This window comes from Ictalurus furcatus, chromosome 11, assembly GCF_023375685.1.
Source record: "Ictalurus furcatus strain D&B chromosome 11, Billie_1.0, whole genome shotgun sequence".
Classification (NCBI taxonomy): Eukaryota; Metazoa; Chordata; class Actinopteri; order Siluriformes; family Ictaluridae; genus Ictalurus; species Ictalurus furcatus.
This window is the reverse complement of record NC_071265.1, coordinates 1,983,169-1,996,972: the sequence shown is the minus strand read 5'-3', so window position 1 is coordinate 1,996,972 and position 13,804 is coordinate 1,983,169. Positions and strand designations below refer to the sequence as shown.

The window sequence follows — 13,804 nt, the reverse complement described above, 5'->3', positions numbered from 1 at the left end:
CGTGTGTGTGTGCTGTCGCAGAGACCCTGCAGCAGTGCTGTGATCTGTCCCAGCTGTGGTTCCGCGAGTTCTTCCTGGAGCTCACCATGGGTCGCCGTATCCAGTTCCCCATTGAGATGTCCGTGCCCTGGATCCTCACCGATCACATCCTGGACGTCAAAGAGGCCTCCATGATGGAGTGAGTAACACTGCTGCGTCTAAAATGCTCTAAACGTGAAGATGGGAGCGTTAGTAATTGGTCAGACATTTGTTTTATATATATATATAATATAGAGTTTATTTTTTATTTATAACAATGTTGTCATTTTTATGAATTAAAAGAAATTAATCTGTAAAACAAATTTAACATTTTTAAAGATTAAGTACATCACAGGCTTCCAAATTTAAAAAATAAATAGAAATGTATCAAAATGTCGATGCTTTATTTATTTATTTATTTATTTATTTATTTATTTATTTATAAAAGGCATGACAATTTATTATAGTATCGCTTAGGGATGTCACGATACCAAAAATCTAGTAGTTGGTACCGATACCACCAGAAGTACCCGATACTCCATACCAAAGTTGATACCACGGTGTGGTTTTAAAAAATTAAAAATATGTATATTTTTTTAAATAAAATTAAAAACTCCTGGAGGACATCCTCCTCCGGCTAATACTAGCGAAAAGAGAGAAGGGGGGGATATTTTAGTTATCAAACACTGTCTGACAATGACTAATAACAATTGCCAAGGTGCACTCCTAAACGCGCGTACACACACACACACACACACACACACACACACACACTCCTTATACTCTGAATGCAAGCATTAGTTTAAATTGACTGATATGGTGTCAGGATAAAAAGATTTATTAAAAGCATGAACATGTGAATAATTATTAGTGACATGGGGCTACATGTATCTGACAGGACCCGGGCTGAACGGCGATGCACGGTGGAACATTCAGAGGAAGTTTATAACACTGCAATGCGTTAGCGTCGTTATCAAATAACCGGCTATCGCTAACATTACATGGAGCGTGACGTTAGCTGGTTTCACGGCCACGATGCAGCTGCCTCAAACAAACATAATACAGGACCGTCTTTCAGGCGCTTCACCAAATTCCAGCTGTTTCCTCGCTTTGTCTGAAATGAACGATCGCATCGGTTGCCAGTGAGCTACCTTTCCTCTCTTTTCCTCTCAACAAGTCGCGGCAGAGATAATCTTCTGTAGTTTTCTCCCGTGTGCTTGTAGTTGTTGTTCTTCTTCACCACTTGTGGACCGAGTAAAACACTTGCGCGTATTTGCTGCCCCCATCAGGTCCGGAAGAATTGCAACCACGGTACCTTTATTACATCCGGTACCTACGATACTGCGGAAAAACGAGTACCGTCATGTTTTAAGAATGTTGGTACCGACGTATCGGTTCTCATGACATCCCTAGTACCGCTATTATATTGTCCTATCAACCAGCTTTCATTTTAATACATTAATACTTCAAAGCAATTGAAGATTTATAAGAAATTGTGAAAAAAAAAAGTTTGTTTTTTTTTTTTAATAAAGAAAATCACCCTAGGAAGCAACTTTAATTAAAACTTGAATCTAGTTTGTTACACTCAAAAGTTATTTATTTTTGTTATTTACCCACGGGAATCCTTTCTCATACCTGCTACATGTGAACGGTGTATACATTGTATTTATTTATTTATTTATTTATTTTAAAATATTACGACCTCAAACACACAGTGTGGCTGAATCCCAAAATTCTTTCTTAAAACAGCAACTCGTTACGTGTAATGTGTTTGCTTTTTAAAATATTTAATTGAAGCACCGATTTATAATTAAACAAAATACGTCAGAAAAACTTTTTAAACAAGACACGAATATATATATATATATATATATATATATATATATATATATATATATATATATAAACTTGCCTGTTTATGTTTAAAGGTTAAAATTTAAAAGGGTATGTTATAAAGTGGGGTTCATTTAAAGCCTTTTTTTCTTCAATAACTAAATCCAGTCAGACGGGTCATAACGATAACTCTGGGACGAGTTTAATTCTGGAGTTTAATTAGTTAACGAGTTAAAACTGAACCAGTAAGTTTTATTGAGGACGTCTCGAACCTCCGCAGGTACGTGCTGTATTCTCTGGACCTGTACAACGACAGTGCACACTACGCTCTCACCAAGTTCAAGAAGCAGTTCCTCTACGACGAGATCGAGGCTGAGGTAACCTCGTCATCTCAAACCTGCAGTTATATTAGTATTATTAGTATTATTATTATTACCAATCGTTTTACACCTGTGCATCTCGTTTTTATTTATTAGTAAAACCCCACAGCGTATGGATTTGATCATACAGAGAGATGTTCTTTCTTCTTCTCTTTAGGTGAACCTCTGCTTCGACCAGTTTGTCTACAAACTCGCCGATCAGATTTTTGCCTACTACAAGGTTCTGGCCGGAAGGTAAGTGGAAAAAGATAAGCAGGAGGCGTATCCTGTATCCGACTCTGTGTGTGTTTCTGTGGAGGTTTATCATGTGACATAAGAAGCACAAATAATGAAAATCTGCCCATGATTCACTTATAATGGAAAAAAAATAACAATGAAATAAACTCATGAGCTACAGCGAGGTTGTTTTAACCCGTTCATGCGTAAAGGATTAAAAAACACGTCCGTTTTCTTCTTTTTTTAATCACTTAAAATTAAAATCATATAAATTCCGATCATAAATATTACTTTTAAATGGGTTTGTCTATGCGAAATACGACGAGGAAAAAAAAGAACACGTTATACTTGCAAAAAAGAAGTCTTACTGTGTGTGTTTGAACTAAAATTGTCCGAAAGCAAGTCTAAGATACACTACCGGTCAAAAGTCATCCTTTATTTTTATTATTTTTTCCACATTTAAGAATAATAATAATGAAGTCATCAAAACTCTGGAGGAACACAAACGGAACTATGGGAATTAAGTCGTGATTAAAAAATCCCAAACACATCGGAATAATTTAATGTTTTAACATCTTCAAAGTCGACGCGCTCTTCTCCTGGAATTTCCAGAAATGTATTCTTGGCGCTTTCTCGCCCGATTTCTTGAGGAATTTCCCCGAGATGCTTTTTAAACAGGATTAAAGGAGTTCACGCCGACGCCGGACTCTCATCGGGTGCTTTTCGGAAAATATCTCTCTCCGAGTCGTCCGTTTAAATATATATATCTTGTAAGTAAAATGTTAGTTGTCTAATGAAAGAAACGAACACGTCGGCGCGATTGTATTTCTGTCCACGACACCGATTTCACACGTTTAATCACACACCTTCAGAGCAAAAGGTTTTTAACACCATGAGGAACGTTTCAGTCGAGTGTCCACAAACTTTTGACCGGGAGTGTGACTTTAAACCGATAAAAAATGATAGAAAATATCTGTGGTAAAAATGAATATATATTTATATTTTTTTCACTTTCATTTTTGATTTTGTCTTGAAAGATGTGCCAGAGACATTCTGTGACGTCCATAAGTGTGGGCCTGAAAGGGTTAAATGCAGTGTTTTTCACACAAAGGTTGCCAGTATTTTAATGTTAGTGCACCAGAACTTATTGGAATCAGAAGAAAACTTTATTAGTATCCTTTATTATTATCAATAAAGGAGGTTCAAATTTCTCACTTACCGCCACTAGAGGTCTCCTCATCCTTTTAGATTGACGTTTATGTTCTCTAACGCACACACGGCTGCAGAGACCGCACCGGATCGGGCCGACCTCCTTATCGATGTTTGACGCACATATCTCCTACACGTGTACTGTACTGTGAGCTCTGTCTGTTACACGATCAAGGCTTTTACTTCTCCTCTGCATAACTCGGTCCAAACTACATTCCTCAGACGGACTGACTGGAGCCTGCCGAGGTGCAGGAATGTGTTTGTTCCACTCGTCTTCTGATAGTGATGCGCACTTCTGCTCCAAGTCCTAGGGATTAAGGCCGTTTGATAACGACGAACTCGTTCTTCTCGTGTCGAGTTGAACTTTACACGTAGGCCACAATCCAGCGTCCCTTCTCGAGTCACGTCAAAGCCGTTGTTATAAAAAGGACTACGTGCCGTATATAATATGTAATATTCTTAAATAAATATGAATATAAAATACAAACGAAAGGAGCAAGCTTTTACCTAATGTCTGCTCATGCCATAATACATGCCCAAGGGTGCCAGTACTTTAATCATTATTGAAAATAAAGCACGGGTTTTTTTAGTTAACGTCTGTCTGTGCAGCCAAGGGTGCCAATACTTTAATCTCTGGTGAAAATAAAGAGACTTTGCAAACATTCACCCCAGGTGGTTGCTCGGGTGTTGCTAGGCGATTACTAGAGTATGTGAAGTGGTTGCTAGGCTGTAGCAAGGGTATCCGAGGTTGTTGCTAAGGCTTTGCCAGGTTGCCCAGGGCGGTTGCTAGGGCATCCAATGTGGTTGCTAGGGTATCCCAGGTGGTTGCTAGGGGTTTGCTAGAGTGTTACTTGGCAGTTGCTAGGGCATCCCAGGTGGTTGCTTGCTAGGCAGTTGCTAGGGTATTCCAGGTGGTTGCTAGAGTGTTACTAGGCAGTTGCTAGGGTATCCGTTGTACTCTAACTGGAAGCAGCTGATTGATTGGTTTTAAAATAGTAAAATATTATTTTTGTTCCTTTTTTACCCCCCAGTGTTAAATTATTTATTTTTGTAGACGTTGAATAAAATAGTTTCTTTTTAAAAATAAAAACGCAATGCTGTTTGTTTGTTTTTTTTAGATTTTTCTGAGATTTTGCACATTTCATTTATTTATTCATTTATTTATTTAATATAAAATTTTTTCCTCCTTTTCAGTGTTCAGTAATGAATTATTTTAGACTTTAAATGAAAGCAGCGTAATTAAATAAAAAGACGCAGTGGATGTTGAGTTCCTCGTTGTACCGGGTAATTTCGGACAACAGGGTGCCGTTGACGTGTACAGTACAGGTGTTGGTATGTTTTAGTAACCGTGTCCTCCTGTTTTCTCTGCAGTTTGCTTCTGGATAAGAGACTTCGGGCGGAATGTAAAAACCAGGGTGCCAATATTTCATGGCCTCCGTCCAACCGCTACGAGACGCTGCTGAAGCAGAGACACGTCCAGGTGTGGGTTTAAATCAAGATAAACGTATTGCGGAGCTGTGTGTGTGTGTGTGTGTGTGTGTGTGTGTGTGTGTGTGTGTGTGTGTGTGTTAGCATGCTCTCTGTATTATATTTAACCGAGTTGTTTTTTTTCTTTTTCTTGCAGCTCTTGGGTCGTTCCATTGACCTGAACCGTCTCATTACTCAGCGAGTCTCCACTGCGCTCTACAAGTCCCTCGAGCTGGCGATTAACCGCTTCGAGAGCGAGGACCTCACCTCCATCGTGGTGCGTTCTGTAAAGTTGCGTAAACAAAGACGAGTCGAGTCACGACTCAGGGCGGTGTAAACGTAGCATCGTGCAGGGGACCGTTTAAAAACGAGTCGACGATAACGCGCCTCGCTTAGAAACGTGTAAAAACGATCGGCAGTTACGTTACCTGAGGTGAAAAGATATAATATTTATGCTGCCTAAACGGTTGTTTTGTAACGTCGTAACTTTAAAAATAAACAAACAAACAAACAAACCTGCCAGGACAATTTTCAGATCATTTTCATCCACATCAAGCTTCCATGTTTGTTTGACGTGACATCTGAGGGTCTGTGTTTTCCTCTCTCTCTCTCTCTCTCTCTCTCTCTCTCTCTCTCTCTCTCTCTCTCTTCCCCTCATCAGGAGTTGGAGGGTTTGTTGGATATCAACCGAATGACCCACAAGCTGCTGAGTAAGTTTCTCACTCTGGACAGCATGGACGCCATGTTCCGCGAGGCCAACCACAACGTCTCCGCTCCGTACGGCAGGATCACGCTGCACGTCTTCTGGGAGCTCAACTACGACTTCCTGCCCAACTACTGCTACAACGGCTCCACCAACAGGTATGTTCTGTGCGAAAGTTTGCACACCCCCAGACCAATATGGATGGAACAAAGACTCGTACTTTAATACCAGATATTTAATGTGCTCGCCTTTGAAAGCTACAGACAGAGCCATCAAAGTGTGCATGCTAAGTGGATGGAGGGATAGATGGGTGGGTGGTTAGATTGAGGGAGGAATGGAGGGATAGGTGGCTGGTTGGATGGAGGGAGGGAGAGTGATAAGTGGGTGGTTGCAGGGGTGGATGCATGGAGGGGGCGTGATGGGTGTTTGGATGGATGGAGGGGTGGGTGGAGGGAGAGAGTGATGGATGGGTGGTTGGATGGATGGAGGGAGGGATGAGGGATAGATGGAGGGAGGGAGAGAGTGATGGAGGGAGGGATGAGGGATGGGTGGGTGGATGGATAGATGGAGGGAGGGGGAGAGTGATGGATGGGTGGTTGGATGGATGGAGGGAGGGATGAGGGGTGGATGGATGGAAGGAGGGAGGGATGAGGGGTGGATGTTGATCTGAAATGGTTGAAAAGAAGAGTATAATTTGTACATAAACGATGCATTTCTGTAAGAAGCATTCAGTTGTCTCTAGTCATGGCAGAAGGTTGTTTAACAGATTGCCCTGTGTGTGTGTGTGTGTGTGTGTGTGTGTGTGTGTGTGTGTGTGTGTGTGTGTGCGCGCGCGCGCGCGTGTGTGTGTGCATGTGTTCATGGTCAGGTTTGTTCGTACGGTACTGCCGTTCTCCCAGGAGTTCCAGAGAGACAAACCGCCCAACGCTCAGCCTCAGTACCTCTATGGCTCAAAGGTCAGAACGTTTTTTATTTTTGGATGTTAATGATATGTAAACCCCCCCCCCTCGCCGCCCCGGACTTGATCAGAATCTAATCTAACTCCTCGTTACTCTTTCTCCTCACCCAGGCGTTGAACTTGGCATACAGTAGTATATATGGCTTCTACCGGAACTTTGTGGGTCCTCCTCATATCAAGGCCATGTGCAGACTGCTGGGGTACCAGGGCATCGCCGTGGTGATGGAGGAGCTGCTGAAGGTGGTGAAGAGCCTGGTAAGAACCACGTCTGGTCTGGTGCTGTGTGTGATGTTTTTACTCTTATTAAGTAAAATATCTAGTGAAGCTCAGGTGAGTTTCAGGTAACATCTTGTTTTCATCGTAGCTCCAGGGCACCATTCTGCAGTATGTGAGGACTCTGATGGAGGTGATGCCAAAGATCTGCCGTCTGCCACGCCACGAGTATGGATCTCCAGGTCTGTGACTGGTTTATTTTTTCTATAAAACGTTGAGGTTGTCCTGTGTGTGTGTGTGTGTGTGTGTGTGTGTGTGTGTGTGCTGAGGTAACGTTAATGAGGTTGTCCTGTGCTACAGGGATCCTGGAGTTCTTCCACCACCAGCTGAAGGACATAGTGGAGTACGCTGAGCTGAAGACCGTGTGCTTCCAGAACCTCAGGGAGGTGGGCAACGCCGTGCTCTTCTGTCTGCTCAGTGAACAGAGCCTGGTACGTCCAACACACACACACACACACACACACAGAGATATAGATATGGAGAGACAGAGGCTCACATAGAGAGAGAGCGAATTCCTGAATTTTGGTCATACTTTAGTAAAACAGCTGAAATCTAATCTAATCATCACAGTGAACTTGAAGGAGACATTACTATCTTTGAAAATAATGAAATTAAACAGAAAATGGCAAAGATACTGAAATATTCAACAGCAACTACGTAGAACAGAAACACACGCGCGCACACACACACAGATACACAGAGAGAGACACACACAAACAGCTAGGGAGAGACACACAAACAGCTAGGGAGAGACACACACAAACAGCTAGAGAAAGACACACACACAAACAGCTAGGGAGACACACACAAACAGCTAGCTAGAGATACAAACAGCTAGAGAAAGACACACACAAACAGCTAGAGAAAGACACAAACAGCTAGGGAGACACACACAAACAGCTAGGGAGAGACACACACAAACAGCTAGGGAGAGACACACACAAACAGCTAGAGAAAGACACACACACAAACAGCTAGGGAGACACACACACACAAACAGCTAGAGAAAGACACACACACAAACAGCTAGGGAGAGACACACAGAAACAGCTAGGGAGACACACACAAACAGCTAGCTAGTGATACAAACAGCTAGAGAAAGACACACACACAAACAGCTAGAGAAAGACACAAACAGCTAGGGAGCGAGACACACAAACAGCTAGAGAAAGACACACACACAAACAGCTAGGGAGACACACACAAACAGCTAGCTAGAGATACAAACAGCTAGAGAAAGACACACACACAAACAGCTAGAGAAAGACACAAACAGCTAGGGAGAGACACACAAACAGCTAGGGAGAGACACACAAACAGCTAGAGAGACACACACACAAACAGCTAGGGAGACACACACACACACAAACAGCTAGAGAGAGACACACAGAAACAGCTAGGGAGACACACACAAACAGCTAGCTAGTGATACAAACAGCTAGAGAAAGACACACACACAAACAGCTAGAGAAAGACACAAACAGCTAGGGAGAGAGACACACAAACAGCTAGAGAAAGACACACACACAAACAGCTAGGGAGAGAGACACACACAAACAGCTAGGGAGAGAGACACACAAACAGCTAGGGAGAGACACACACAAACAGCTAGAGAAAGACACACACACAAACAGCTAGGGAGAGACACACACAAACAGCTAGAGAAAGAGACACACAAACAGCTAGGGAGAGACACACACAAACAGCTAGGGAGAGACACACACAAACAGCTAGGGAGAGACACACACAAACAGCTAGGGAGACACACACAAACAGCTAGCTAGTGATACAAACAGCTAGAGAAAGACACACACACAAACAGCTAGAGAAAGACACAAACAGCTAGGGAGAGAGACACACAAACAGCTAGAGAAAGACACACACAAACAGCTAGGGAGAGAGACACACAAACAGCTAGGGAGAGAGACATACAAACAGCTAGGGAGAGACACACACAAACAGCTAGAGAAAGACACACACACAAACAGCTAGGGAGAGACACACACAAACAGCTAGAGAAAGAGACACACAAACAGCTAGGGAGAGACACACACAAACAGCTAGGGAGAGACACACACAAACAGCTAGGGAGAGACACACACAAACAGCTAGAGAAAGACACACACAAACAGCTAGAGAAAGACAACACAAACAGCTAGGGAGAGACACAAACAGCTAGAGAAAGACACACACACAAACAGCTAGGGAGAGACACAAACAGCTAGAGAAAGACACACACACAAACAGCTAGAGAAAGACACACACAAACAGCTAGAGAAAGACACACACACAAACAGCTAGAGAAAGACACACACAAACAGCTAGGGAGAGAGACAAACAGCCAGGGAGAGACACACAAACAGCTAAGGAGAGACACACACAAACAGCTAGAGAAAGACACACAAACAGCTAGGGAGAGACACACACAAACAGTTAGAGAAAGACACACAAACAGCTAGGGAGAGACACACAAACAGCTAGAGAGACACACACACAAACAGCTAGGGAGAGACACACACACAGACAGCTAGAGAAAGACACACACAAACAGCTAGAGAGAGAGACACACAAACAGCTAGGGAGAGACACACAGACAGCTAGAGAAAGACACACACAAACAGCTAGAGAGAGACACACACACAAACAGCTAGGGAGAGACATACACAGACAGCTAGAGAAAGACACACAAACAGCTAGGGAGAGACACACACACAAACAGCTAGGGAGAGATACACACACAAACAGCTAGAGAGAGACACACACACAAACAGACAGAGAGAGAGAGCGAGAGACTCACACCCTATTGTTTTCTCTCTGGTTTTATATTACTTGTAAAATTGTATCTTTGTTCTCTCTCTCTCTCTCTCTCTCTCTCTCTCTCACACACACACACACACACACACACACACACACACTATAATAACCCTGGCATGGAGGCGAGGTTGTTATAGACCCGTGCTGAGTGTGTGTATTGTGGTCATGTGATTTTTGACCACAGCTCCACCTACTGACCTTCATCACAAAGCCCCTTATTTTCCGTTGTCAGAGTGGTTGTTAGCGTTAACGCGAGCGATGCAACACACTCTCTCTCACACTCGGGTTTGGTTGATGTGTGCCGCTGTTTGAGTTTGCATGAATCACACACACACTTTGACACACAAAGAGGTGTTTGTTTGCGGGTTTTATCAGTCAGGACTCTCACACTGGTCACATGATAATGCTGCTGATGAGAATGTTTTTATTGGTTATCTGTCTGTTCCTCTGCAGTCTCAGGAGGAAGTGTGTGACCTGCTGCACGCTGCACCCTTCCAGAACATTCTGCCCAGGATTCACGTCAAAGGTACTGGAACAATACACATGGATGTAGGTCACTGGGGTCTGGGGGGTTAGAGTGTGTGTGTGTGTGTGTGACTGGTTGGCATGATGTGGTGATAAAATTCTATTGAAGAGTTGTGAAACTTGTCTAAGCCCCGCCCCTTTCCTGTGTACAGAGGGCGAGCGGTTGGATGCTAAGATGAAGCGGTTGGAGGCCAAATACACTGCGCTGCACCTGGTGCCTCTAATCGAGCGTTTGGGGACTCCACAGGTGGGCAGATAATCACTACCCTACCCACACAAACTCTCTCACACACACACACACACACACACACACTCATCATCATCTACTTTGATTTATTCTATTTTTAAATTCCGATTGGTTTATTTAGACTGTAGCTTTCAGATTCACCTTGGTTGCCATAGTAATGACGTAGGAGCGTACATTAAATAGAGCAGGAAATGCTATCTGTCCATCCATCCCTCTATCTATAGATTTATCCCTCCATTTATCCAGCTATCTGTCTATCCACCCATCTACCATCCATCCATCTATAGATATATCTATCCACCCATCCATCTATTTATCTATCTACCTCCATCCATCCATCTATCTATCTAGATTTATCTATCATTCATCTTTCAATACATTTGTCCAACTATCTGTCTATCCACCCGTCTATCTATTTATCTCCATCCATCCATTCATCTACCATCCACCCATCTAGCTATATATCCATGTATTTATCTATCTATCTATCCATCCATCTTTTTCCTTTCGTCTGTCTATCTATCGTTTTTGAAGAGCCGTGCGTCAAATTAATGGTGGATATTTTTTCCAGTGAAAAATATATTACTGAATAATTCTTATAATAGAATAAATCGTTATTGAAAGCAAGCGTTTGATCAGAAGTGAGGTTTGATCGATCTCCTGCCTTGTACTTTATTTATTTTTTTGCTACTGTGCGTTAACTTAAGCGACTTAATTTTAAAAAGGAATGAATAATTAAACAGGTGATTTATTTCAAAATATATTAAAATGATTCCGAAATGTATTTATTTCTGTACAGGAAGAGTATGGAAGTGCAGAGGAAGTGCACGTTGAGCTTGATTAGAAATATCAGATGGGTTGATGTTACCTGCCCCTGTAGAAGCAGAATAAAACACTCGGAGATGTACGGTCATAGGAAAACGATCAACTTGGCTTTACTCCACTTCACCACGCCACCTGGTGGTTGACTGATGAATTTCCTGTAACCTCATGACACGCACAGTGTTTCATATCCTCATCTAACCTTATTGTTTATGGCTTCAAAATCTCTCGCTAGCAAATCGCCATCGCTCGCGAGGGCGACCTGCTGACCAAAGAGAGGCTGTGCTGCGGACTGTCCATGTTCGAGGTCATCCTGTCACGCGTCCGCGGTTTCCTAGACGACCCCATATGGCGCGGCCCGTTACCTAGCAACGGTGTGATGCACGTGGACGAGTGCGTGGAGTTTCACCGGCTGTGGAGCGCCATGCAGTTCGTGTACTGCATCCCCGTCGGAGCGCACGAGTTCACCGTGGAGTGAGTGACGGATCCCATCATCGCGTGTTCGTTTAGAGAGAGCACTTTACGCACAGGTCCATCACGCCTAGTTGTTTCTGTTCTCCAGGCAGTGTTTTGGCGACGGGCTGAACTGGGCCGGCTGCATGATCATCACCCTGCTGGGGCAGCAGAGACGCTTCGACATCCTGGACTTCAGCTACCACCTGCTCAAGGTGCAGAAACACGACGGCAAGGACGAGATCATCAAGAGCGTGGTGAGTCCGAGACGAGACCGCGTAGGTGCTAAATAACGACCTGTTCCTCCGTTTTAATATTCTTTTATTTATTACACGTGAGGTGAGGAATAAATGAAGCAATATAAACTGTGTTCATACCGAATATCGGCACGGCCGTGATTCGCCGAAGAAGCCACGCCCACTGTATAGCATGTCGGCTAGCTGGCGTTCCTGTTAAAGTTGTTTGCGTTAAAATCGGCGTCCCAGTGTGGTTATAGGAAATACAGGCGCTGTTGGAACGCCGCTCGACCGATCGGATTAGTGGAACAGAGCGAACCGTTACTGGAAAATAACCCGTGACGACGTCGTGTGATGATACGGTACCACGCCGGAGTTGATTATTTTCCAATAGCAGTGCGTCCTGATGTGTTTTATTCCTCTTATACAACAAAATTGTCCAGCGATTACATTTCGTTACTTGTTGGAGAACGACACGTACTTTTTATCCGTTTAATGTTTGGGAACGCCCAAAGAAAAAGTTACTTAGGGCAGCTTTAAACAGTAATTCCGTTAACGCCGACTGCTTCCGTAAACGTCTCGTGCGTACCTGTGATTTGTAGACGTGCTTCTGTTGTTATAGAAACCGTTCATCATGGCGTACGGGTTACAGCGGCTCTCGCTACAGTAACTTTCCCCTCTCAAACGTGTATTTTATTCTTATCAGAAGCCGCGTCCCGAGTAATCCGACCAGCCTGGACCCCGATTTGTGGCGTCACATCTCGATACGCGTTCACTCTGATCTCTTTTTTTTCCCCCTCATCCAGCCCTTAAAGAAAATGGTGGAACGCATCCGCAGGTTCCAGGTCGTCAACGACGAGATCTTCGCCATTCTCAACAAGTACCTGAAATCCGGGGACGGCGAGAACATGCCCGTGGAGCACGTCCGCTGCTTCCAGCCGCCCATCCACCAATCCCTGGCCAGCAACTGAGATTTACACCGTAATTTTTAGACCTACGCTGTAATCTGCGATCGCTCAGTAGACCAGCATTAACTAAAGTAATCATGGTGGGGTTTTTTGGTTGTATTTGGGGGGGGTTTGCGTCACTAGGACCACACACACACACAACGACACCTAATCCTGTCGTGTTTTATAACGGAGCCAGTAAATCGTCTAGGAGTTATAGTTGGGAATTCCGATTCTGGACCAATCGCGGACCGGATCTTAATCTCGTTGTTCAGATGAACCCAGGGCGTGGTGAAGAGAAGAGAAGAGAAGAACCGCGTGTCCCAGGGTTTAAACAATACGTGCCTTATTCAAATGTTTTTTTTCTAGTAATACGCTAATCATTTATGTTTGCTACTTATTTCAAACGTGGAGAAAGGGAAACGGCCTAGCGGGATTCAGCAAGAGATTATTTAAAAGTGTCGGCTTTATATTCTTATTCTTTTGGGTGTTTGTTGTTGGAAGGATTGCACACATGAAACCTTTTTCTTCTGTTTTTGTATGTTTCCTCTGGTAGAAAAAGTAAAAACACACACAAAAAAAAAAACCCACACATAATAACCAAGTGCCTAAACATGTGCCTTTTTTGTATACGATCTGTAATCTGATTTTTAATTCAATAAATATAACAATTTGTTGTTAAAGTTGTTTCAATCATCTTAAC

At 43.3% G+C, this 13,804-nt stretch overlaps 1 protein-coding gene across 1 annotated transcript in view; it reads left to right on the top strand.

The window, feature by feature from the left end:
• The window catches only part of cyfip1 (cytoplasmic FMR1 interacting protein 1), a 28,031-nt gene extending 14,247 nt beyond the window's left edge, over positions 1 to 13,784 (top strand). The window contains exons 17-31 of the mRNA XM_053636108.1: positions 22 to 178; positions 2,132 to 2,228; positions 2,389 to 2,465; positions 5,028 to 5,136; positions 5,281 to 5,400; positions 5,785 to 5,984; positions 6,695 to 6,782; positions 6,896 to 7,039; positions 7,149 to 7,239; positions 7,358 to 7,488; positions 10,325 to 10,397; positions 10,549 to 10,643; positions 11,701 to 11,939; positions 12,028 to 12,175; positions 12,961 to 13,784. Of these exons, the coding sequence (XP_053492083.1) occupies positions 22 to 178; positions 2,132 to 2,228; positions 2,389 to 2,465; positions 5,028 to 5,136; positions 5,281 to 5,400; positions 5,785 to 5,984; positions 6,695 to 6,782; positions 6,896 to 7,039; positions 7,149 to 7,239; positions 7,358 to 7,488; positions 10,325 to 10,397; positions 10,549 to 10,643; positions 11,701 to 11,939; positions 12,028 to 12,175; positions 12,961 to 13,125 (1,934 nt within the window). The 3' untranslated portion in view covers positions 13,126 to 13,784. The remainder of the gene's footprint in view (positions 1 to 21; positions 179 to 2,131; positions 2,229 to 2,388; positions 2,466 to 5,027; positions 5,137 to 5,280; positions 5,401 to 5,784; positions 5,985 to 6,694; positions 6,783 to 6,895; positions 7,040 to 7,148; positions 7,240 to 7,357; positions 7,489 to 10,324; positions 10,398 to 10,548; positions 10,644 to 11,700; positions 11,940 to 12,027; positions 12,176 to 12,960) is intronic.
• The last annotated feature ends 20 nt before the right edge of the window (positions 13,785 to 13,804 follow it).